General features: G+C 49.5%; 8 protein-coding genes across 8 annotated transcripts; 5 read left to right on the top strand and 3 right to left on the bottom strand.

The window, feature by feature from the left end:
* Positions 1 to 123: 123 nt before the first annotated feature.
* Positions 124 to 1,083, top strand: FTJAE_2714 (s-formylglutathione hydrolase; the record flags this gene model as incomplete). Its single annotated transcript, XM_037348936.1, has 3 exons — positions 124 to 792; positions 847 to 951; positions 1,000 to 1,083. 3 exons carry the CDS (start codon positions 124 to 126, stop codon positions 1,081 to 1,083), a joined length of 858 nt encoding a protein of 285 aa, XP_037210199.1.
* A 437-nt stretch (positions 1,084 to 1,520) lies between these two features.
* On the bottom strand, positions 1,521 to 4,167 carry FTJAE_2713 (mesA; the record flags this gene model as incomplete). Its single annotated transcript, XM_037348935.1, has 3 exons — positions 1,521 to 1,940; positions 1,989 to 3,230; positions 3,361 to 4,167. 3 exons carry the CDS (start codon positions 4,165 to 4,167, stop codon positions 1,521 to 1,523), a joined length of 2,469 nt encoding a protein of 822 aa, XP_037210198.1.
* Positions 4,168 to 5,542: 1,375 nt separating this feature from the next.
* FTJAE_2712 (myosin regulatory light chain 1) lies at positions 5,543 to 6,538 on the top strand (the record flags this gene model as incomplete). Its single annotated transcript, XM_037348934.1, has 3 exons — positions 5,543 to 5,545; positions 5,613 to 6,054; positions 6,108 to 6,538. 3 exons carry the CDS (start codon positions 5,543 to 5,545, stop codon positions 6,536 to 6,538), a joined length of 876 nt encoding a protein of 291 aa, XP_037210197.1.
* Positions 6,539 to 9,555: 3,017 nt separating this feature from the next.
* Positions 9,556 to 12,165, top strand: FTJAE_2711 (uncharacterized protein; the record flags this gene model as incomplete). Its single annotated transcript, XM_037348933.1, has 4 exons — positions 9,556 to 10,216; positions 10,309 to 11,476; positions 11,529 to 11,740; positions 11,798 to 12,165. 4 exons carry the CDS (start codon positions 9,556 to 9,558, stop codon positions 12,163 to 12,165), a joined length of 2,409 nt encoding a protein of 802 aa, XP_037210196.1.
* A 534-nt stretch (positions 12,166 to 12,699) lies between these two features.
* On the bottom strand, positions 12,700 to 13,304 carry FTJAE_2710 (negative transcription regulator; the record flags this gene model as incomplete). The annotated part of the gene is made up of 3 exons (XM_037348932.1): positions 12,700 to 13,060; positions 13,112 to 13,214; positions 13,265 to 13,304. 3 exons carry the CDS (start codon positions 13,302 to 13,304, stop codon positions 12,700 to 12,702), a joined length of 504 nt encoding a protein of 167 aa, XP_037210195.1.
* A 1,715-nt stretch (positions 13,305 to 15,019) lies between these two features.
* FTJAE_2709 (uncharacterized protein) lies at positions 15,020 to 15,903 on the top strand (the record flags this gene model as incomplete). Its single annotated transcript, XM_037348930.1, has 4 exons — positions 15,020 to 15,151; positions 15,206 to 15,358; positions 15,411 to 15,578; positions 15,787 to 15,903. The coding sequence occupies 4 exons, from the start codon at positions 15,020 to 15,022 to the stop codon at positions 15,901 to 15,903; spliced, it is 570 nt and encodes a 189-aa protein (XP_037210194.1).
* A 369-nt stretch (positions 15,904 to 16,272) lies between these two features.
* Positions 16,273 to 18,686, top strand: FTJAE_2708 (uncharacterized protein; the record flags this gene model as incomplete). Its single annotated transcript, XM_037348929.1, has 5 exons — positions 16,273 to 16,514; positions 16,575 to 17,441; positions 17,499 to 17,631; positions 17,693 to 18,365; positions 18,421 to 18,686. 5 exons carry the CDS (start codon positions 16,273 to 16,275, stop codon positions 18,684 to 18,686), a joined length of 2,181 nt encoding a protein of 726 aa, XP_037210193.1.
* A 1,007-nt stretch (positions 18,687 to 19,693) lies between these two features.
* Positions 19,694 to 21,178, bottom strand: FTJAE_2707 (uncharacterized protein; the record flags this gene model as incomplete). Its single annotated transcript, XM_037348928.1, has 2 exons — positions 19,694 to 20,879; positions 20,931 to 21,178. 2 exons carry the CDS (start codon positions 21,176 to 21,178, stop codon positions 19,694 to 19,696), a joined length of 1,434 nt encoding a protein of 477 aa, XP_037210192.1.
* Positions 21,179 to 22,028: the final 850 nt, after the last annotated feature.

The following is a 22,028-nucleotide window of genomic DNA, read 5'->3' as shown; positions in this document are numbered from 1 at the left end:
ATAAACTGCTGAGACTTCTCCTCTTTCACTTTATCTTCTCTTTATTCTTGAAACCGTGTTCAACTTTATACCCCCCCAATTGCTTCTGTCTAACCCAAAGCAACCCTCAGATACAGTGACATCATGGCTTTCACTACGAATGCTACTATCAACAGCTTCGGCGGACGCTTCCTCAAGCTCTCCCACAAGTCCGCCGTCACCGGCACACCCATGAACGCAACTCTCTACCTCCCAGGCTCAGCATCATCTTCTAAGCCAGCTCCTCTGCTCATCTACCTCTCCGGCCTCACATGCACGCCCGACAACGTCACAGAGAAGGGTTTCCTTCAGGCTCACGCCTCCAAGCTCGGTCTTGCTCTTCTCTACCCAGACACTTCTCCCCGCGAGCTCGACTTGCCCGGTGAGCACGACTCATATGACTTTGGCAGCGGAGCTGGCTTCTACATCGATGCCAAGAAGGACCCTTACAGCAAGCACTACAAGATGGAGTCGTATATCACCAACGAGCTTCCCGACCTCATCTTCAAGGAGTTTAAGGAGGTTGACTCCTCGCGAGTTTCTATCTCTGGCCACTCTATGGGTGGACATGGTGCATTGACTCTGTTCCTCAAGAACCCCGGCAAGTACAAGAGTGTCAGCGCCTGGGCTCCTATCTCCAACCCTTCTCAGTGCCCATGGGGCGACAAGGCCTTCAAGGGTTACTTGGGTGAGGATAAGGAGGAGTGGAAGAAGCACGATGCCACTGAGCTCATCAAGAGCTGGAAGGGAAACTTCCCTGCTCTCATTGATGTTGTAAGTTCTGAGCCTCTCTCTCCACTTGTTGAATACACCATGCTAATAGACCAGGGCACTGGTGACAACTTCTACAAGCAGGGCCAGCTTCTCCCCGAGAACCTCGAGAAGGCTGTCAAGGATGCCGGTATTGAGGGCTTGACTCTCCGCTACCAGGATGTAGGTATTTCTCAATCCCATCAAACGACAATGCTAATCCGTCTTCAGGGCTATGACCACTCTTACTTCTTCATCTCTACCTTCGGCGAAGACCACGTCAAGCACGCCGCCAAGGCTCTCGGACTCTTGTGACTACCACGCAGTGCGCTGTAAGAGGGTGAAACCAACAGTTCTTTGACAAAAGTCGGTTGGATGCATTTACGGCGCCATTCTGGGTAAACGAATCAGTATGTGTCTCCAAGTTGTGTACATGGAATGCTCGAGCGGCAAATGTTCTCAATGATGCTATGGTCTGAACGATAGCATAAACGAGGTCGTAAATCCACCGATCAAGGAACCCAAAAGCAAGTTAAATAATATGACTCTTCCGAATTACATTGATTGTCGTATGTAACGTGCAATTGTATTCGTCCAATGTCTTTGAAAAACGCCGCCTATATGAGTGCTGAAAGTATAAGGTATATGATGCGAACCCAGACATGACACCTCCTGGAGGACCCGTCAAAGTTACTCCAACCCATAAATAAACTCCTACAAGCCCGCCCACATGGAAACTCCAATTCAAACGTTCAGCTTACTATCCTCTCCATTTCAGCGCTTATACCTTCCTTTTCAAGCTTTGCTTGCATCTCAGCATCCACCTCTCGACGTAGCCGCATATAAGCTAGCTTCTCGAAGCGACTGAGACTCCTCCACCAATGCTGCCCGGCTTCATGATCGGATATACGCTCCAAGAGATCTGCTGTTCTCAGACGGACTTCGCGGTCCTTGTGGAATAGACCAAGGGCAAGATAGAACAATCCAGCGTGTGACTCAGGGGCCACACTAAGCAGTAGGCAAATCTCATCGTAAGTGTGGACGTGTTTGGAGATGGTGAGATAAATATCTCTGCTCTGCGCAGGCGTCAAGCGTTGCATTCGCAAACGGTCGTGAAGATGGGCCAAGTCAAGACCCTTCAGGGGCCTGATGGTATATATCTGTGCCAGATCCTGCGAATGTCAGCTTTGGTCGTCCATTTTCTTAGTGCGGTGTCTTACTTGGATGAAGCTGTAATAACTTCGAGTATTGCGCCATCCTTCGATTCTTGTCACATTACCAGCAAGCTCCTTATGCTTAGCTGTATCATCGGCCCAGACATAACCATGCCCGTTGGCCCCTGGTGGCATCAAGTCCTGATCTTCGCCCCCAATGTACAAGGCACTGGCTCCATAAACGCTTTCCTCGAATTTGGCGGCGATTTGAGTAAACTTGCCGACCCAATCGCGCCACTTTGCTCGGATCACACGTTCGCCATGTCTCGCAGCAATGCTCCTTAGGACATCAGCCATGAAGGCATTATCGCCCGTATAGTCCTGGCTTGTGTTCGTGGTACCGCTTGCAATGGCCGCAAAAGCTGCATTTTGTTGCTGGAAGTACAGCAGGCCCTCTGTCACAGGGGCAGGGTCGATCTTTGTACTGATCTTGACCCTTCCACTTGGTAAATCACACAAGACGTCCCACCACTCAGGGTGAAGCTCGAAGGTGGGATTCGTTACACCAGCGATAAAACCGGGTACGTTGAGCAGGTCGTCGATCTTGGTCAAGTCGGTGTAAGGAAAAGCATGTCGTGTAAACCCACGAAGTATGCCACCCGATGCCAACGCACACGCGGCTAAGACAGCTTCTGCGACCTCGCCTGAGGGCATGTTGTACCCTAGAAATATGATTCTCTTTTGTGTCAAGAGTGCATTTGCCAGCACAATGATGGGGTGCGTATTGACTCCGTTCGTTGTGAGGTGAGGGTGCAGCGAAAATGGTTGGGGCGATTTCTGGTGAGAATCTGAAAAGTTTTGAATGAGTTTGATGAGTGAAAAGTCACCGACGGTTTCTGGCATGACAGCAACAGGCACTTTGATAGGGATCGGTATGCCCTTGTACATGACCTTGCTCTCAAACTCATGCGTGTCGCGAGGAACAGAGTAAATCGACTGGCCGCCCTCGACATGAGCCTTTGTACCAGCTCTTGAGATACCAGTCAGTTTTGTCGGACTCCTTGTCGCATCCAATGACTGGTCTGCTGCCTCCTCGCGCTGGTCTTCGGCTATCCGCATTTGAATCATCTGCTCGAATTTCTCCACAAAGAGATCCCTGTTGTCACTTGCTTGTAATAAGTGGCGCTCGAGAAGACTGAGTTTAGGCATGAGAGACAAATCCATGGCGTTTACCGAATCGTATAGCATGGCCAATGTCTCTGGAACAGGTGCTTTGAAGTATTCTTCCAGAGCCAATAGTAACAGTGGCTATTGAAACGGTTAGCAAGTGTGCGAGCACAAGAATAGTGCGTGGATCAAGGCTACTTGCCTTGTAGATATGCAAGAAGGGATGCCGCGTGCAGATGGCCATGGCCTTGACAATGGCCCCTCTCTTGACCGACTTGTCATGTTTGGTATTGACCAGATTAAGCACATAAATTAGGGGAGGGCCCTCTCCGCCCTCAGGTTCGCTATCAGTAGATTCGGTGTCGTCTTCCTCATCGTCCTCCCATTCGTCCTCTGGTAGATCCTCTTCGTTTTCTTCATCCTCCTCGTCTATTATACCAGCTGCTCTATCACGCCTCCTCTTTCGCCTTTGCTTTCGATTTTCTTTAACTTTGCGCTCCTCGTCCTCCTCTTCCTGACTTGTATCCTTGTGAAGAAAGAAGATTGTCCAGTCCTGGTTGCGGGCGTGGGCTTGATCGGGCAACATGAGCTCTGCCAGCATATTTTCGTCCCCTGTGATCGCAACCGGGTATTGATGCTCCATGACAGGACCTCGATCGATATCGAAAGATGCGACAAGGATGTATTCGACATGGTTTTCCGTGGAGCTTCGTGGGTATTGGGAGCGAAGCTTTCTCGATGGTCGTGCATGAGGGTTGATCCTTCGAGGAGCGGAAAGTGATGAATGCTGCGAGGATAGACCCGTTGAAGGCGTCTTTGACTGCGAATTGGGATCGGAATTGCGATCGATCTCTGCCGGAGGAAGAGGTGACCTCGAGGGAGGCGGCGAGGCCTGTGACATTTGCGATTCGGGGCGCGAAGAGTGAAACGAAGCCAGGGAGGTTCTTCGGTTGGAGACTGAAGCATTGGAGAAATTGCTGAGGCTGTGTTTATGACCGTGACCGTGGTGGTTGTTTGCGCCGCTGTTACTGGTTGTTTTGGTTAAGAATGGCAACGTTGACTGGAACGAAGAAGCCATAATGATGGAGGAGACGAGACAAGACAAGACAAAGCAATGCAAGACAGGTTAAGACAAGACAGTGCCGAAGGCGGATCGAGGCCGGGGTTCCGAGACACGAAACACGAGTCCCTCACGATTTAGAACCCTCGTAGGTTCCGGATCGGGTGATGTTGCGCTGCGCTGCGTTGCGTTGCGGTTCGTTTTCGAGCTCGGGGGTCCGAGAGGGAGGGTTTGAGTGAAAGGATGCGGTGAATGCATGCAATGTAATGCAAGGCAGTGGGATCGACGCTCTGCTGTGTATGTATGCTCTGTTCCACTTTGGACGTTACAGTAGCTGGAGGAATTGACAGAATTAAACAATTCTCCTCGATCGAAAGCAAGCAGCTGTGGTAGTATGTACAGCACCAGCCAGTACCACTTTGTTATTGAATATGTAACAGAACTAGAAACAGCTTTAAAGAGAGTGTCGTAACCGAGACATGTTCCCGCCACAAAGTAAGTACAAGTGGGTGTCAACTTGCGCAACGAGGCTTGACTTCCTTGTAGGTGGAGACAGATGAAGATGGAAGTACCCAGCAAGTCAATCAATTATCAATTATCCGATGATAGATCAATTTGCTGTATATCTGTGTAGAATGGTGTTTTGATCTCAGAAGACACTGGACAAAGGGTTCAATCACCTATCAACTTCCCTCCCTACCTACCCATACTATCCACTATGTCGGGTCCAGCCTTTCTCCCTCCTCATTCCCATTTAATAGCTGCTAACCCCTGAAACTGAAAACGGTTGGTCAAGTTTAAGTGACGCCCAAATATGTTTCCGGCTGATCCCTCTAATTGGAATTTCCCCTGATCGCAACATCCTCTCTATCAACTTATTGGACCTTAACCATTCAGTAGAAAATCTTCAAGCTGAAAAAGTGTCAGCAGAACACAACCCTCGTCCACTCAAAATGCTCCCCACTAAGAAAAAGGGTCGTCTCGTTCCCTTGCGTCCCCCTGAATTGCAGCTCTCAGCTTGTGGTTGGAGCACACCCGACCCCCCATGCTCGTTAGCGCCATGCGAGTGCCATGACTCTCCAATCTTGGCTTTCACATGTGGCTCAACTCTCCGTGGCACTCAATTCGTGGCGTCTATCATGCATCTCCCTGGGAACCACTTTCATTGTTTACTTTGGATCACACCTCGTTAAGGCGCATTACAACCTCAATTCTTGCCCAATGACGACAACGGTTATCTATATCCCTCCCACGGCCAATTGATCATTTTCACGATAACGTTTCTATCTTACTTTTTTCACTAATCAACCTCAAATTGTCGCCTTTCTCTTCCTCGTCTTCTCATAAACCTGTTTATTGCCCATCTCCGCTCGCCGGACCCACGTTGAGCACAATGGTACTTCTTCCATGACGGAGAATCCCTGACAAGTGACGCCCGTCCCAGCTAACGCCGTTGTTTTCAGTCTGTGCCGGTAACATACAAGCCTTCTCCTCTGGGCTATGGCTCTTCACCTACTCGAAGCTCTCCATTTCGTCGCGCCGAATCTCCTGCTTCGCCCTCTCCCCTAAGACACACTACACCCACCGGATCACCGACAAAGGCAGGACCTTTCGGCTCGACTTCGCGCTTTGCTAGACCAACAACTCCCACAAGCACACAACCCAGTTGGACACCAAAGGCCAAGACTCCTGTTAGAGACGAGATGAATTCTTCGCCTTCCCGTATGTCTCCCGTGGCCGTGGCCCCAAGGACTCCAGTGTCAAAGTCGCTTGGCAATGGCAATGCCCTATCGCAACTGCAAGCAACCCAGGTCCGAACATTGCGAGATGCTTTCCAGATCATGGACCGAGATTGCGATGGTGTCGTAAACCGCGAGGATGTCACTGATATGCTCAACCAGCTGGGTATGAACAACAAAAATGATGAATGAGATAACACTAGCTAATAATCTCAACAGGCCTGCCTTCAAACCCAGCCGATGTATCCAAGTTCTTTCCTCCATCAGCACCCCAGACAATCACTCTCGCAGTTTTCCTCAACTCGCTTGCCGACGCACTTGCAGCACTTTCACCAAGCGCCGAGCTGCTGTCTGCCTTCTCTGCCTTTGATGACGACGACAGCGGCCAGGTCGACTTGGTCGAGCTGCGAAAAGCACTTCTTGACACAGCACCCGAGCCCGGTGAGAAGGCCTTAACTGCCAGTGAGGTTGATAAGATCATGAATGGGTTCACTGGACGACGAGCTTTCAACCGCAACATGAACGCTCATCTTGGTGCCAAAAGAGGCGAGGTGTTCAAGTACCAGGAATTTGTTGGCTCTATCATGGGCTCCAATAACGGTTCGGATAACCAGTCTCATGATAATGAGGATGATCAAGTTTTTGTGTAAAGAATTTCTCCTCTATAATGACAAGCTCGCTCAGAAGCAACTCGATCAGTTCGAGGCAGTTAGGTGTTGATGCCGTCGATATCAACTCGCATTTCCTCTAGCGTAGCTCTGAGGATACCCAAGGGTACCATAAGGTCTGTGGGACACAGAGGTTGGCAGGAGTCAGTGTAGCTATTTCGGGTTTACTTTATGTAACTTTATGGCGGCTTTTGTAACGGAAAAGGGTGCTTGGCTGGATGGGTATGGTTTATGGTTGGGATAGCACCTGGTAACAACACAGGACATCGAATGAGAACACGATTAATAACTCTGTACTGAGACTTATCATTCCAAGAGTATAGCATTGGCTTTTGACTCCATCCTTAAAAGCAGTCAATGAGGACTCGGCTTACTTTCACAGCTTCACGGGCAGCCTGGCTACAACCCTCTCCAGACAGAAGGGGTTCAAGACTGGGAATCTTAAACGACTTGCTCAATCCCATTCAAATAGTTAAAGGCCGTATGAGCACGAAGAATGTAAAGAATGAAAAGAGCCTCAGGACATATATGGCCTTTCTACCTGCGAAGGTTACATCATGAATCAGGTCAAGCAAGACGATGAGGATCTCGAAAATATTGTGAATTTTATATATCAAGAGCCAAAGCGAGAGCTAAAACGGAGTGTCCTTAGATACCCAATGAGTTTGTGCCACCCCTTGAGTGACACGGCTTTGTTTAGTATTTATGTCAATGTCCTCGGCTACGCGGACATTTCCTGCCGAGTCAACACTGTCCATCTTGAGACTTTGACTTTGTGTCATGTCAACGGCAGCAAACATTGGTATTGCTATCGTTGTGTAATGTTAGGCGTTTTCCGAAGTTGTACAACATCCCGAGAGGATGATTTGGTTGCACGTGGAAGAGTTGTGTTAATGATGGGTCAGTAAGACATCTGGAGGCATCCAGCCATCCATCCCGTGTAAAAGAAATGTGTTGGACGATAGCTTGCTGTGCTGTATCTGCGTATAGAAAAATGCAGCCCCGGATCCATAACCGTGGACTGCAATGATTTGCAGCCAAGCGAAACAAGCCCCTCAAGGATGCAAGAGAGCAGGCAATCGACCCGCCACCTCCTCGGGCTCCTCTTGAATGAGATGGAGACTGATGAGACTGCGGAAAAGTGACTGGCGTTGAGCAGTTTGGCGAGGACCAGGGAAAGCCTTGTGAGAGCGCCTAGCAGCGACCTGTAGGAATCGAGGATGGCTGGAGAAACGTTGTCAAGGGTCCTCGGCCCCACTGAACCTTCTAGAATAGATGACGTTTGGATAAGCGCAAGTCCTCGATATTAGGTTAGTCATTTGCGGGCCGGGGCCTGGCCACGGACACTAAAACGATTAGTTGAGTTTACGCGGGGTGAGACGTTGACAGCTGCAGATTAATTGACGGATTATTTTGTCTATCTCTTTGTTTATTTGCTCTGTGCCTTGGTCTTGGTCTTCGGTTGTGACATTCTGTCATTGATCGGTGATTGCGGAGCCTGTCATTTGGGCATCGCTGTAAAGACAAGTTTTGATGCTGTCATAGGCGGTAGTTTGAGATTGATGGACTATTATTCCCAACCTCTTGTACCGACTAGCCTGGTTGGCTCAACCATCAATGAGGACAACTCACTACTAACTAACATGCAGATTTAGATTCAGAACCCCTATCATATTTTCTGTCAATTGAATGACATTACACATGGTCCTTGCTTAATTGGTTCTGACCTGTGGCCCGTGATAATTCCAGACAGACAAGGTCACTTTCGCGGTGGGGGTTGAAAGCGCGTGGCGACCAGGCATACTGAATGGATGTGAATGAATTGAAATCTGTCACTGCAACTGTCATTGTCACTGGGGAACGAAGTACAAGATACTCGCACAGCAGGCAAACATATCCTGTGTTGCCAAAGTCTCCGAGAACCGATGGAATGAAAATGACAGTCCTACACTGACATTGACGTGATTCCGGCAGTACAGTACGATACACAATTTTATTCTCATTAGACTTATCCAGGCCAGACCAGGCTATGTCTCAGTGGTCAACCTAACTTAAACGCTCAGGCTCCCGTGGTGAGCCGACAGCTAGGTATGTACATATTGTACGTCTAGACACCTACCTACCTGCAGAACCCAGCCTTTTTTTGCACGTTTGGAGTGATCCGACAGGCTGAGATTTGGAAAACGGGTTACTGCACTAGGAAATCAGGCAGTTTGTGTCGATTTTGACACATAGTCCTGTCCATCCTAGTTCGGGCTTTTGGCCTCTGTCTGCTGAGAGAGAGCGGCTGATAAATCTGCTGGGCTGGGCTGGGCTCCATGGGATTGACATGGCCATTGTCGCTTGTCACTCGTCACTGTCATAGCCCGGTTCGCTCATCTCATATTGACTGAAGGACTCAAACTAATTGACTACTACCTAAGTTAGCAGCTGAATGCTGGTTCAGGCTGTGCTCTGCGTATTGGTTCAACAAGGGTTCTTTTCCTTCATCATCTCATCACTTTTCTCTTCCCTGCCCCCGGATTGTTTTTTTCTTCTTCTTCCTCTTTCCTCTGGGTCACCTTTTGTCATCTGCTTGAGTTTTGTGACTCTCTTACTTCTTCCTTGTATCTGTATTCCTATCTATCTGTGCCTTGACTCTTGCAGTCATCTCTCATCACTGACTGCTCCGATCCTCCTGCGTCCCTCTAGTAAGGCATTCGGCATTTCCCACCACACTTTAACTTGACTCGACCCCTTTTAGGCTCAGAGCCGCACAACCGTTCCCGGAGCCACCAGTAATAAAGTCCAGTTCTTAGTGTCCAGCCAGCAACTGGAAGTCGACCGGCCCCGAAAAAAAAAAACTCGGTTTTTTTCCTTAACGCCCGTTTAGGGCATCGACTCCGTCCAGTAAAGTATCCGGCATAAGCTTGTTACGGGGATTCTTGGGGATTCTTCCATCCCGTCTACCTAAAAGTATTAGTTTTCTATCTGTCTGAACCAAACTTTGTTTGGCTCAAATGAAGAACTTCTTTGGTAGCGGCAAGAAGCCAACGTCCTCCTCCACTCCTCCTCCTCCTCTTTCCTCTACTAGGAAATCCGCCACTTTCGAGGAGCGCGACCGTGAGAACTACGACCCGGCCGAACAACCTCCCGCATACTCGGAGCCTTCTTCTCCTGCGAGAGCAAAGTCGCCTTCAAAGTCTGCAAAGAGACTATCTCGGCCCGCTTCTTACGCCGCCGAGTCCACAAAATCTTCCTCGCGCTCTTCTAGACTGTCGAGGCAATCTACAGACCCGGGCCACTCTCACTCCCATTCTTCCTCTCGTCGGCACAAATACGAGCCCGATACCCATCCGCTCAACCTCCCTCCCGAAGAACGAAAGCGATTATCCGCTCTCGCTGCTGCAATGAACGGTAACTCCATGGATGTCGACAGCGACCCTGTTAATGGCGCTCGTTCAACTACTCCTCCCAACCCGAAAGCCCAGACCAACTTTTCCGTTCCTATTCCCAACGGCTCCAGTCATGACGACGGCGCCCCTCCACCACCTCCTCACAAATCCAACCCTGGAAGCCCAACAATTACGCCCGAGGAAGATGCCGAAGCCTACAAGGCTGCTGGTAACCGGTTCTTCAAGGAGAAGAACTACTACAAGGCTATCGAGCAGTATAGCAAAGGTACGCATCGCCACCTGCCGTCAGGCTCTTCTTACTTCCAGGATTTCTCAGCCTGGCTGAATGCATCTCCAAATGCTGACACCTAATCACAGCTGTCGACCTCTTCCCCTTCTCCTCTACTTATCTAGGCAACCGAGCTGCTGCTTACATGTCTAATGGCCAATATGAGCATGCGCTTGAAGACTGCTCGAGGGCTTCCGATTATGATCCTCAGAATGCCAAGATTCTTCTGCGCTTGGCCCGCATCTATACTGCTATGGGCCGACCAGAGGAAGCCATGACAACCTTCAACCGCATTGAACCCCCACCATCTGCTAAGGACATGGCCCCTGCGAAGGAGATGTTGCATCATATTCAGTCAGCCCGTGATATTCTTGCACGCGGATCTGGATCTGGCATGTCCATGGTGCTTCATGCTCTTGATCTGGCTGAGCGCGGCCTGGGTCCTGGTGTCACCAAGCCCCGCAAGTGGCAGCTCATGCGTGGAGAGGCTTATCTATTAATGGGACGGGAAAACTCACTGGGAGAGGCACAAAACATTGCTATGAACCTCCTCCGAAACAACAGCCAGGACCCTGAGGCTCTTGTTCTCCGAGGACGTGTTCTCTATGGTCAGGGCGAGAACGATAAGGCTATCCAGTTCTTCCGTATGGCTATTAACTGTGATCCTGATTTCCGTGATGCCGTCAAGTGGCTCAGAATTGTCCAAAGACTTGACCGCATGAAGGAAGAGGGCAACACCGACTTCAAGGCAGGTCGTCTACAACAAGCCATCGAGAAATATACCAATGCTCTGGAAATTGACCCTTCCAATAAGAGCATGAACTCGAAGCTGTTGCAGAACCGGGCACAATGCAAGATCAAGCTCAAGCAGTACGACGATGCCATCGCTGACTGTGAGCGGGCCATTAACCTTGACCCTGGTTACACAAAGGCCCGCAAGACCAAGGCCAATGCTTTGGGTGGTGCCGAGAGATGGGAGGACGCCGTTAAGGAGTGGAAGGCCATCCAGGAGCTCGATCCAGAGGACCGTACCATCATGCGTGAGATCCGCAAAGCGGAGCTTGAGCTCAAGAAGGCCCAACGCAAGGACTACTATAAGATCGTTGGTGTTGAGAAGACCGCTACAGGTGACGAGATCAAGAAGGCCTATCGCAAGATGGCCGTTAAGCTCCACCCTGACAAGAACCCTGGTGACCCTCATGCCGAGGAGAAGTTCAAGGACTTGCAGGAGGCTTACGAGTGCTTGAGCGACCCTCAGTAAGTAACCTTTAAAACTCCCTACTAGATAAGTTCCTAATATCACCTTTAGGAAGCGTGCTGCTTACGACAATGGCGATGATCTTATGGACCCCAACGATATGTTCGGTGGTGGTGGCATGGGAGGAGGCATGGGTGGCATCGACCCGGAGATCCTATTCAGCATGATGGGCCAGCAGGGCGGCTTCGGCGGCGGCGGCGGTTTCCGATCTGCTGGAGGCTTCCCCGGCGGTGGTGGCGGCGGCGCCCACTTCAACTTTGGTGGTGCTGACCCCAGGCAGCGTGGAGGATTCCCCGGCGGTTTCAACTTTTCATGACCAGCCGGCGCGGATGATGACGACGACGACCTATGGGATAGTGAGGATGAGGATGCGGACTTCTATGACGAAGAAGACGATGATGAGGATGGCGAAGAAGAGGAAAACGACGACTATGCAACCACCAGCGATGAGCACTTCCACCCACAGTCCCCCCGGAACAGCAAGCTACGAGATGATCTTGAACAACGCCGTCAAGATGCCCATAGCCAGCTGGTAGACGCTGTACGACGATACAGCAAGTTCTTCATGGCGGCAGCTGTCTTGCTCCCTTGGCAAGTGGTGATACTCATTTTGACGCTGGTTGGTTCAGCATATATATGCATGAAGCACATTCCACTCTTTGGCAGGAAAAAGCCGTCATCGTTGTGAACGGCTTGCACATATAATGGGCACTTTTCACTCATCCTATGCCACACAACATACCATTGGGGCGTTTATTTTAGGGATAGACATCAATGAATGCAGAGCAATGCTAGAGGTCAGCGAGTTGCTTGTTGTTAGGGTTTGAAGGCCTGGGATGGACGCGGACCCTTTAGATCGGTTCCTGGGGTGTTTCACGCATATAATGTCACATCTTGGCATAATAGATGGTTTTCCCCAAAAGTTCTGCTCATACCACATATTTATGAAGATTTCAATGCTAATGATCCTTGTCACTGTGTGAGCTTGCTTGTCAATGTTGTTATGAACTCCTCCGCATACAAGCTGTCGTCCGACAAATATTGAGTCACGGCATTTAACGCTGCTGGCACCTGAAGTAATGCATTAAGTTGCGCAGCATTACGCGCGCTTAGTTAGGGTATCATAAAATCTGCGGCGCTTAATCGCAACCGCTTGAAATAAACATGCTCGTAGCCTGAGCAACCTGGTGAATCATCATAGTCATCCAATCCCGCCAACCCCTCAAGCAGCAGACGACGAGGCATGGTTGGTAGCATTGCCATTCTGTTGCGGCTGCTCACCATTCCTCCTCCCAGGCGGCACGCCCCCAGTGGCCTCGACGACCTGGGCCACATCGTCACGCAACTCAGGCATGGCCGAGGTGATGTTCTCCGCCAAGATGTCGCGAAAGGTTCCAAAGGCGTTGAGTTTTCCGCGCATGAGCTGATTACCTCGGCGCACGAGCTCGACGAATTCTCGGGTGTAGATGTCCGGGTTACGACCGTGCTCGACATACTCGACAAGTTCTGGAGGTACTGAAGGTAAATTGTTTGGGGGAGAGGCGGAGGAGTGAACAGTGCGAAGGGAGTCGGAGAGAGTTTTTCTGTGAGTCTTTAGTTAGGACTTCGAAGGTAGAAGTAGCAAGGTATGTTACATTTCGTTGATGAGAACTTCCCTGCTGGATCGGCCGACGGAGTCGTAGGTTGAGACTTGTACCATTATTTGGTAGAGATCTTGGATGATGTCCTTGAGCTGTTCTATGATGGGGTTAACGCAGGTTGACAATTTGGAATATCATGATACCTACGCTCAAGGGCATTGTGATCTACGCGATCGACAGGCGCCATGGTAGAGGTGTCGTGGGTATGGATTGGACGAGCCTTGCCGGGTTAAAGATAAAATACTCTGAATGCTTTGCGACGCTTTGCCTAAGGGAATCTAAGCTTCATGAGTAAAGTGTATGGCGGACTAATTACTACTCCGGATCCCTGCTAAGGGCGGCAAGTGGGGTATGGAAAGGTGGAGGTGGACAGGTGGGGTATCTTTCTTATCAGTGAGTGACATGAGCCTCTTGCAACGACATCAAGCTTGGACTTAACAACTGTCCACTCATTAATGGCCGTCTTCTCTGTGAGGAGCTTGATTCCTCTTCTTAGGGCTACGGTTAGGGACTTGGTGTATCTTGCCTGGTTATTTCACTTCTCCAATATCCCTGGCTTAGCCTAGCCAACAAGTCAAAGGTAACTGCCTGAAATGTGGCCAGCCATCATTTGGTGACACAGTCTACCAAGATACTATTACTCAAAGTTATACTTCGGGATACTCATCAAGCGGTGAGACTCATAGGACTTCTATTTTGATCATTCAAAGTATATGATAACTGCTCAAAAGGATGCAGGAAGCAAGTGGTGTGATGTAACCTCAAGTCATTAGACTTGATAAACTGCCACTCAGCAATCATGACAAAAAGGGTGGCAAAGAACTGATCGAGAGCTAAGGAAAGAATACTCAGGGCTTTTTTTCGTTCAGTAACCCTAAGTTTGATGCTAAGCGTGGGTGCATGATGGATCTTACTACACCATGCCTACGGTAATAACCAGAGGCCAGTTGCCCACCAAAGATAAACTATCATAGTTTGCTTGCGAAAATTGAATACAAGTAACATCTTGATTCCACTGGCTGTTACATAGCCTGTAAGTTCCCGCGTAACTCTTCACTTTCTCAAAGAGTGACCGATTCTCACCGCCGGCATGCGAGCCATTTTATCCAAGATGAGCATATTCTCAATGAATGTAGCAAAGTATTAGCTTCAGTACCGTTTCTCAGGTTGAAAAACCTGACAAATGACCCTATCGTCTTTGTAGTTTGTGTGGGGCAAGCTGTATATATACGCGGCAGACACTGGCATGTTGGACAGGCTGACATTGCAGGCTACCATCATTCTAATGCCACTTGTTCATTCATGACTGTGGGCAAGTCGGTTGGATACAGTGAAGTGTTTGCTTTGTGGAGGTCACAGTAGCCCTAACATGCATGAATGTGACAATCGGGAATCTGGTAAAGTGCCTGCAGCTTGCCGTCCGGGGGAGCACCGTCTGATCGTAATGACACCCGCTTCGTTGAGTCGTTCTATCGGTTGATTTTAATTAGCAACAGTATTTCTAGTGAATACAAACCAAGTTCCCGTAGACTTTGCTTTTCTTGAAAGATAAGCTCCCTCAGATATCCCTTGTGGACATGTTAGCTGCAGACTCTATAGCACACATGAGGCTGCAGGGTCTTTGTTCATTAAACGACATGTCTGGGCCTTGTCATGGAAGCCGGCAGTATGCTGCTTGGAGGATCATGGATGAATAATACCAGAATCTCAAAGAATATCCTTACTTTGGTGTATTGAGTCCCTGGTATAAAGTAAAGGGCATGCCCCTGAGTCTCTGGTCACTCGACATAACCTTGATGCTAAGCAATACCTAGTCACGAATAAACTTGTAATCATCATCTTCATCAGTCATCTTACCAGTCTATCATTCATTATAGCCCTTGTCCTTCCTTCAACGCCATCATGCCCTTATCCTCAGGTCAGAACTTGGACTCACAAATTGTGTTTCCACACAGTTACAGAGAAGGACCCAAGTGTATTGGGTTCGCAAAGTCCCAAAGTCGGCAGTGTAACAGAGTTATTGGGAGTGCAAAGGTAAGGGAGCATGAACACCTCATGGCGAGGTTAAATAGTGTGCCCCTTGATTAGCGAGCGGACCACCCGCGCCTGGAAGAGGCTGTGAAACTCCTTCTGCTCTATCAACACAAGGCCACTGATTTCGATAAGGAGCTGGAGGATGCTTCGCAGAAGTTTCGAGATGCGGCGGAGGCAGCGAAGAAATCGGAGGCGGCCCGAGTCAAGGTATGCGACTGCCTTGTTCCCGTTATCGTGCTTGACTCTTATGGTGAACCAGCAGGAGAAGCCTATTCCCCAGAAGCCTGAGCCCGAGTCTGACTCCGAGTCTAGCTCAGAATCAGAAAGCGATGGCGGAGACGATGTTGAGATCCATCCCCTGGAGGCTTGGGAGCGCTACAACTCCAAGTGGAAGGCGATAGACAAATCTGGGCTGGAAGAAGGGCTTGTAAGTAACAGACCACGCTCTTGTTTCTATAGCATGAGTGACGATAGCTTCACCATAGCCTGTAGTATACCAAGTGCCGTGGCCAGTGACTTCAGGCAAGCAGTGGCATGTCAGCAAAGAAGAGGTCGTCAGATTCTTCAATAACATTGCAGATGAGCATGGCAAGGCCGGTTGCAGGGCCATATTCTTGCATGAACGCATGCGCTAGTGCTCTAGGAATGTCAAGGATACTTTTGGCAGAATGTTTTATCAAGGCATTTGGAAAAAGGAGGTCAAGATGATTTCTTCAGTGGCCAAGGAGTTCGAGAAGCTGTACTCGGAGTAGTGTGATAATGGCTTGATACTCGGTGGCAGTGGAGTAATTACGGGTTTTGGGGTTCTGTTTATGCTTCTATTCTGTTCTTTGGGGAGGGTATTACATAAAAGTACAATTGCGTGCTAAGGTAGGTAGGTAGTTAGGGCGGGTGGCCCAGGCCTTCTCAGTGGGAGTCTGTGTTTCCTTTCCCGCTCCCTCAAGCGGGTTCCCGTCCCCTCGTACTATTCCTACCTTACCTACATCAACATCCGTGGCCGGCCAAAGTGAGCAGTCTTTGGGACTGCTCAAATATGCCATAATTTCCTCCCCTTTTTGTATTCCATTTCCTGTCCTTCTTTTGTATGCCTGGCATCCTAGTTCATCGACCATACTCTCAAGATGTCGGGCCAGAACAACAGTTCCGAGAGTGACCCAACACTCGACGATACACTCGCGCAGGATGAAGTGAAGATAGATGCTGCTCCAGGCAGAAGAAGAAAAAAAGAAAAGAGAAAGTTGAAGGCGAGTGAAATGCCTACGCTTGACAAACTTGCAGCGAGATGTGTTATAGCTACTGGGCTCACACCTCTGACCCCCCGCTTGACGGCTCAAGAGTCATTCTGCGAGCTAATTCGTTGGTGGTAAGTCACAGTTATATCTTGCCCTGATCATATCACTAAGGCTGACATGGCGTCTTATAGGAAAGACAAAATCATGGAGTCTGCTGGCACGCAGCTGACCGACTTTGACGTCGTCATGAAAAAGCGTGCAAACCACTACGATGCAAAGATCCCCGCAGAGATAGCTTTCACTGCGCAAGATGGATCTGGAAAGCCTCTTGGTTATGTTCACTTTATGAACAAAAGAGATGGCAAGGGCGGCACCGTTACAGTCGCTGTACGAGACGTGACCCCTCTGCAGCCCTCGATGGTAGTCCCTGACGACGAGCGGCCTAAGGAACCCCAAGATTTCCGATTCACCCACCGCTCAGAACTCGGCTTAGGAAGGGCCGTTCTCAACTTCTTGGGAGCCGGTACGAATCATGCTGTTACCTGCAGAACGGGAGGTCACAGATACAGGTTCAACTATGGCAAAGAGGGCCAGCTCATGGCCTTCGTGACAATCATGAACCAAGAAAAGATTAACCAGTTTCGACGATCGACAGTCCCACAGGGCAGTCTGTATGTCCCCTTTCAGCCGCATCCGGAGACTGACTCCATCTTCAATATCGGTCCTGACAATGAGGTGGGGAGAAGCGGGCGTGGCAAGTACATATACCGTTCCTCGGTCACCCCCAGAGAGTTCAACATCTGGTGCGAATGCGCTTTGTTTCTACAGGGAATCAAGAACGACGATATCGTCAAGACTGAGATGGGTGACCTGATCCTCGATCCCAAGTCTCGCGGCAAAATCTACTTCAAGAGCTTTCTCCTGAGTGACACGACCCGCAGAGGCTATGCTAGCTTGTCCGAGAGACCGCTCAGATTCGGTTACAACATCCTCTACGGAACTCCAGATGAGATGATGAAGCACATGAGTTCGCTAGAGGAAGAGTGTCAAGCTATCATGTCCATCTAGGATCTGGCTTTGAAGCAGAGACCGAATCTCGTGGGACACCTCAGCAGCATACTCGACGATTGGGGCTGGGGAGACGTTGAGCTGGCGGCGCAGTTCATCAAGAAGGACACCATTTCTCTTCTCGGTGATTATCTATTTCTTGATCGCTCAAAGTGGTACTATCCCACCGGCTCAAGACCGGTATGTCATGGACTGCGAAGACTTTCGACTTGGTATATGCTGGCTAACAATCTTTGAACAGGACTCCGAATACTTGAAGAATCTCTCCAACTTTGGTCGACAGGCATTAGAACTGCGAGACACGTACTATTCCATCTTGACACCCTACAAAACAGTCAATAGAAAGCTATACCAGTACATCCCTCGAGTGCTCAACGCAAAGCCTGCTTCTATCCCAGACACAGTATTTGCCGCCTTCGTCGACAATGCTCTTCGGTCCTGTCTGTCTGCATGCAAGCATACAGAAAATCTCCGCGTCATGTTTTTCGACGCACGCGGTCTTCCTCATTGGACTGTTTTAGTTGATGATAATGTCGTCAGAGTACCCAACAAGTGGCTCGATCAGGAAAATCTGGGACTGATTCATGACGTTCTGCGAGGTGATGAGTTACTGGCGAATTTGATGATGTCAGTTACAAGCGCCGTGTTTCATCTCGTTCTCAAGCAGGTCGCTATTGACAAAGAATCCTTTGGCCGGCACAAAGCCACTGCGATGGAGAGGCTTGAGGACTATGCCCGGGAGTTGGTGGACTCTAAGATGCTGAATCTGAGCTTTGAGCCTGGTTCAGGGGCCAACTTGGCAAATGTCTCTTGGGAGACTACGTTCTCTTCCTGGAATGTCTCCAACTATCATGTCCAGCTGCATCAGACAGAGACATGTCGAGATCACCAGAACGCTGTACTGGTTCGAGACAGTCAGTCAAACAAACCCCTCCCCTGCACAGGTAAAACAAGCTAACAGATATATAGTCCTCCCCACAAGCCTGACCTGCATCAACGACACATGCCACATCGAGAGGGTTTTCATCACGCAAGATTTCCGACGACACTACATCAAGGATTGCATCTTGGGGAAAGAGTATTTTGGCATCGTCTACAACCCCGATGAACCTCTGTCCATCCCCCTTGTCATAAGCACTTTCACGGTACCAGCGGATGTGAACACTGCCGATGACTATGATGTCGAGATGGCACTGGAGGACCTCGAAGATCTCCAACGCCGACTATCTTCTTGAAGCCACCAGCTGCCCACTTCTACCTACACTAGAGATTCCTTCATCACCCAGGGTATACACAAAAGACTTTTGGGTTTATATAATCCAGGCTAGAGGAAGCAAAACGTTTGGACGGCACTATAAACGAAAAAAAAAAAAAAAAAGAAAAAAAAAAAAGACTCAGGTAAGTTCGGTATTGCATAAAGTCAGGTCGCGACTAATTCTTCCTAGTAACTTGCTTTAAGGTCTTTAGAGCTTCTCTTGCTCTCTGGGGCGAGGTTATTTGGACCTCAGATATGGACAGGTGCAGGCAGACAGAGATTTGGTGAAATGAGGGAGGTTGGGCGATGGCCCTAGTATAGGCAAAGGGGGTATTTCTAGAAGATCTTCATTGGATCTTGACAAGAAAGATCAAGGTCGGAGGTTGATTTGTTCTCACCTGCGTTCGGAGCAGCTTCGAAAGGTCCATTAATAGAGCATAAAGGCATCAAGCCTCAACGCCTTACCAGCCTTTCGATTTATAGGTAGTACGAGTTGTCAAACTAAAGTTTTCGGGTAAACCTAATCGTCCTTAAGTCTAAACGTACACTTTAAGCCATTGTCGTATTCAGTAGTGATCGCCATGGGTAGCCACAGTCAGATATCACAAGGAAGCATTAGAGAAGGCATAGTCAGTCCAACAACACGTCTTCAATTAACTACACATCCTATCCTATCTTAGACTATCCCGTGCCCCATCATATAAGCCAAGAGATTAATATATACATTAGAAGTGAAGATAAGGAATAACAAACCACCCTCTTCCACGACATTAAATACCCCAGATATAAGCATCCTCCTAATTCTACCTCGCCATGTCCTGCAAAGGAGCGTATGTATGCGATTCCAACGGCTCGCGATGAATCAAATAGTCTGTGCCCTGCTCCCAGGGACAACCAATTTTTACGAGAAGTAAAGGGGTAAAAAAGAATAAAACAAGAACCAATCCGGCGGCGCTATTGGCCTTTGAAGTGAATGATTCATGCTTTTTAGATGAGAGCGACGGCACCGAGGATACCAGCCATGAAGGCAAAGACGGGAGCCTTGTTGGCGGCGGCAGCGCCAGTAGCAACGGGTTCAGGGGCAATCGTGGGAGTGGCAGGGACGGTGACCTCAGGCTGGGTGACAACCTCGGTCTCGGGAGCCTGGACAGTGGTGGGCTGAGGAGCGACAGTCTCGTAAACGGTACCGCCACCGACAGTGTGGTAAACCTTGGAGTACTGAGTCACGACCTCGCCCTTGCCAATGGTCTTGACGATGGTCTCGACAGCGGGCACAGTGGTGGCAACCTTTTCGACGATGACGGAAGTGGAAGTGTAAACGTTGGTGATAACCTCGCCCTCAACGGTCTTGGTAACGGTGACGGGGTAAACCTCGTACTTGGTGTGGTAGACAACATCTGTCTCGTGCTTGGTAACATCGGGCTGCTTGACCTGGTCGTAGACGGTGGTGTGGACCTTCTCAACAACGTACTCGGTAGAGGTGTAGACCTTGGTGATGACCTCGCCAGCAATAGTGTTGGTGACGGTGACTGGGTAGACATTGGTCTTGGTGACATAGACAACATCGGTCTCGTACTTGGTCACATCAGGCTGCTTGACTTGCTCATATTCGGTAGTAGCAACCTTCTCCTCAATGACCTTGGTGGTGGTGTAAGTCTCGCAGACGACCTCACCTGCAATGGTCTTGGTGACAGTGACGGGGTAGACCTTGGTCTTATGAACGTATTCGACATCAGTAGCATACTTAGTAACATCGGGTTGCTTGACGTGCTCGTAGTCAGTGGACTTGACCACCTCCTCGATGATGCTGGTGGTGGTGTATGTCTGAGTGACAACCTCACCGGCGATGGTCTTGGTGACTGTCACAGGGCAGACAGTAGTTCGTGTCTTGTAGACGACATCGGTCTCATGCTTGGTGACATCGGGCTGCTTAACGTGCTCATAGTCGGTAGACTTGACAATATCGTAGATGATGCTGGTGGTCGTGTAGACCTCGGTAATTACCTCTCCAGCAACAGTCTTGGTCTGGGTCACAGGGCACACTGTTGTTCTGGTAACGTAGTCAACATCAGTGTAGTGCTTGGTGACATCAGGCTCCTTGACTGTGACATCGACAGTCTTGGTCTCGGCAACAACGAGTGTTGAGGTTGTGAGCTTGGTCTCGCAGTAGGTGCTGTATATTGTTAGAATGCTGCAGTCTCTTGGTAGGCGTTGGAAAACTCACGTTCCCTCCTTGTAATGAGTATAGGTAACAGGGCAGATGGTTGTAGTGGTGTAGGTCACAGCGACCTCTTTAACCTCGTGCTCGTAGTGGCCCTTCTTTCCGTATCCTTCGTCTTGTCTGTACTCGTTCTCGCCAGTCTCGTAGTCCTTTCCGCTCTCAGAGTCTGGGCTCTCGTACTCATCTCCCCGTCGGACGTTGTTAGCCAAGGCCGAAGTGGCCAAGACCAGAAGGGCAGCACCGAACTTCATGATGAAGAAGGTTGAGAGGATTTGTGATATCAACGAAGGTATTAGAAAGCGAATGCAAGCTATGAGCAAGCGATGGTGATTCGATTGAGCGAAGGTAGAAGTAACCTGAACGAGTTGGTTACTTGGGTATACACAAATCCAATCAAGGCTGATCGAGAAGTGAGAGAGGCTGAGATGGATGGAAGAGATGGAAGGAAAACCTGAGAAGGTTGCAGACTTATATCTGTAACTTGTCGAACCAGAACCTACATTAGATGAGAGAGGTTGGCCGAGTTGGCCTTGACAACCTCCTAACTTTCCAGGTCAAGTCACCCAAGAGACCTCACTTCTCAAACTCCACCCTTGGTTGCATTAGTCTGACTCTACCTGCGAGGGACGATAATCATCATGAGGGAGGGGTGCGAATATTGGCAAGATGTGATACGGGCATCGTGAGTCCAACCACTGCCAGAGGGATCAGAGGATGTGGCTGGAGCTCACTGGAGCAACCGTGATGCAGGAGGGATGCAATCGAGAGGACTAGCAGGCTGGCTAGCAATCGGCCAGGAAGGGCAATGGGTTTCCTGCAGCGGGAGCCTGGGTCGACGGTGAACCAAGACGTGATGTCAATATCATGCACGGAGGTCAGCGATACTGTGTTGGTTAATGGCCAAGACAATTGGGAGCTCCTTTGCGTAAGGTTTCGAAAGCTCCCCCTAGCTAGGCAGATCCGCAACAACAGGGCCGAAGTGTCGGCCTCCCTCCAAGCTCAACAAAAGATCCTTCCCTTCTCAGTGGACGAGGCTACCAGGTTGTCAGGTTGTGTAAGGCCAGGCCGTATTGACCCGCTTGGTTTGGCCATTCACTTAAT

The sequence above is a fragment of the Fusarium tjaetaba genome (assembly GCF_013396195.1).
Source record: "Fusarium tjaetaba strain NRRL 66243 chromosome Unknown NRRL66243_c0000056, whole genome shotgun sequence".
Taxonomy (NCBI): domain Eukaryota; kingdom Fungi; phylum Ascomycota; class Sordariomycetes; order Hypocreales; family Nectriaceae; genus Fusarium; species Fusarium tjaetaba.
Note: the sequence above shows the minus strand (reverse complement) of the source record. Positions and strands in the feature narration are given on the sequence as shown.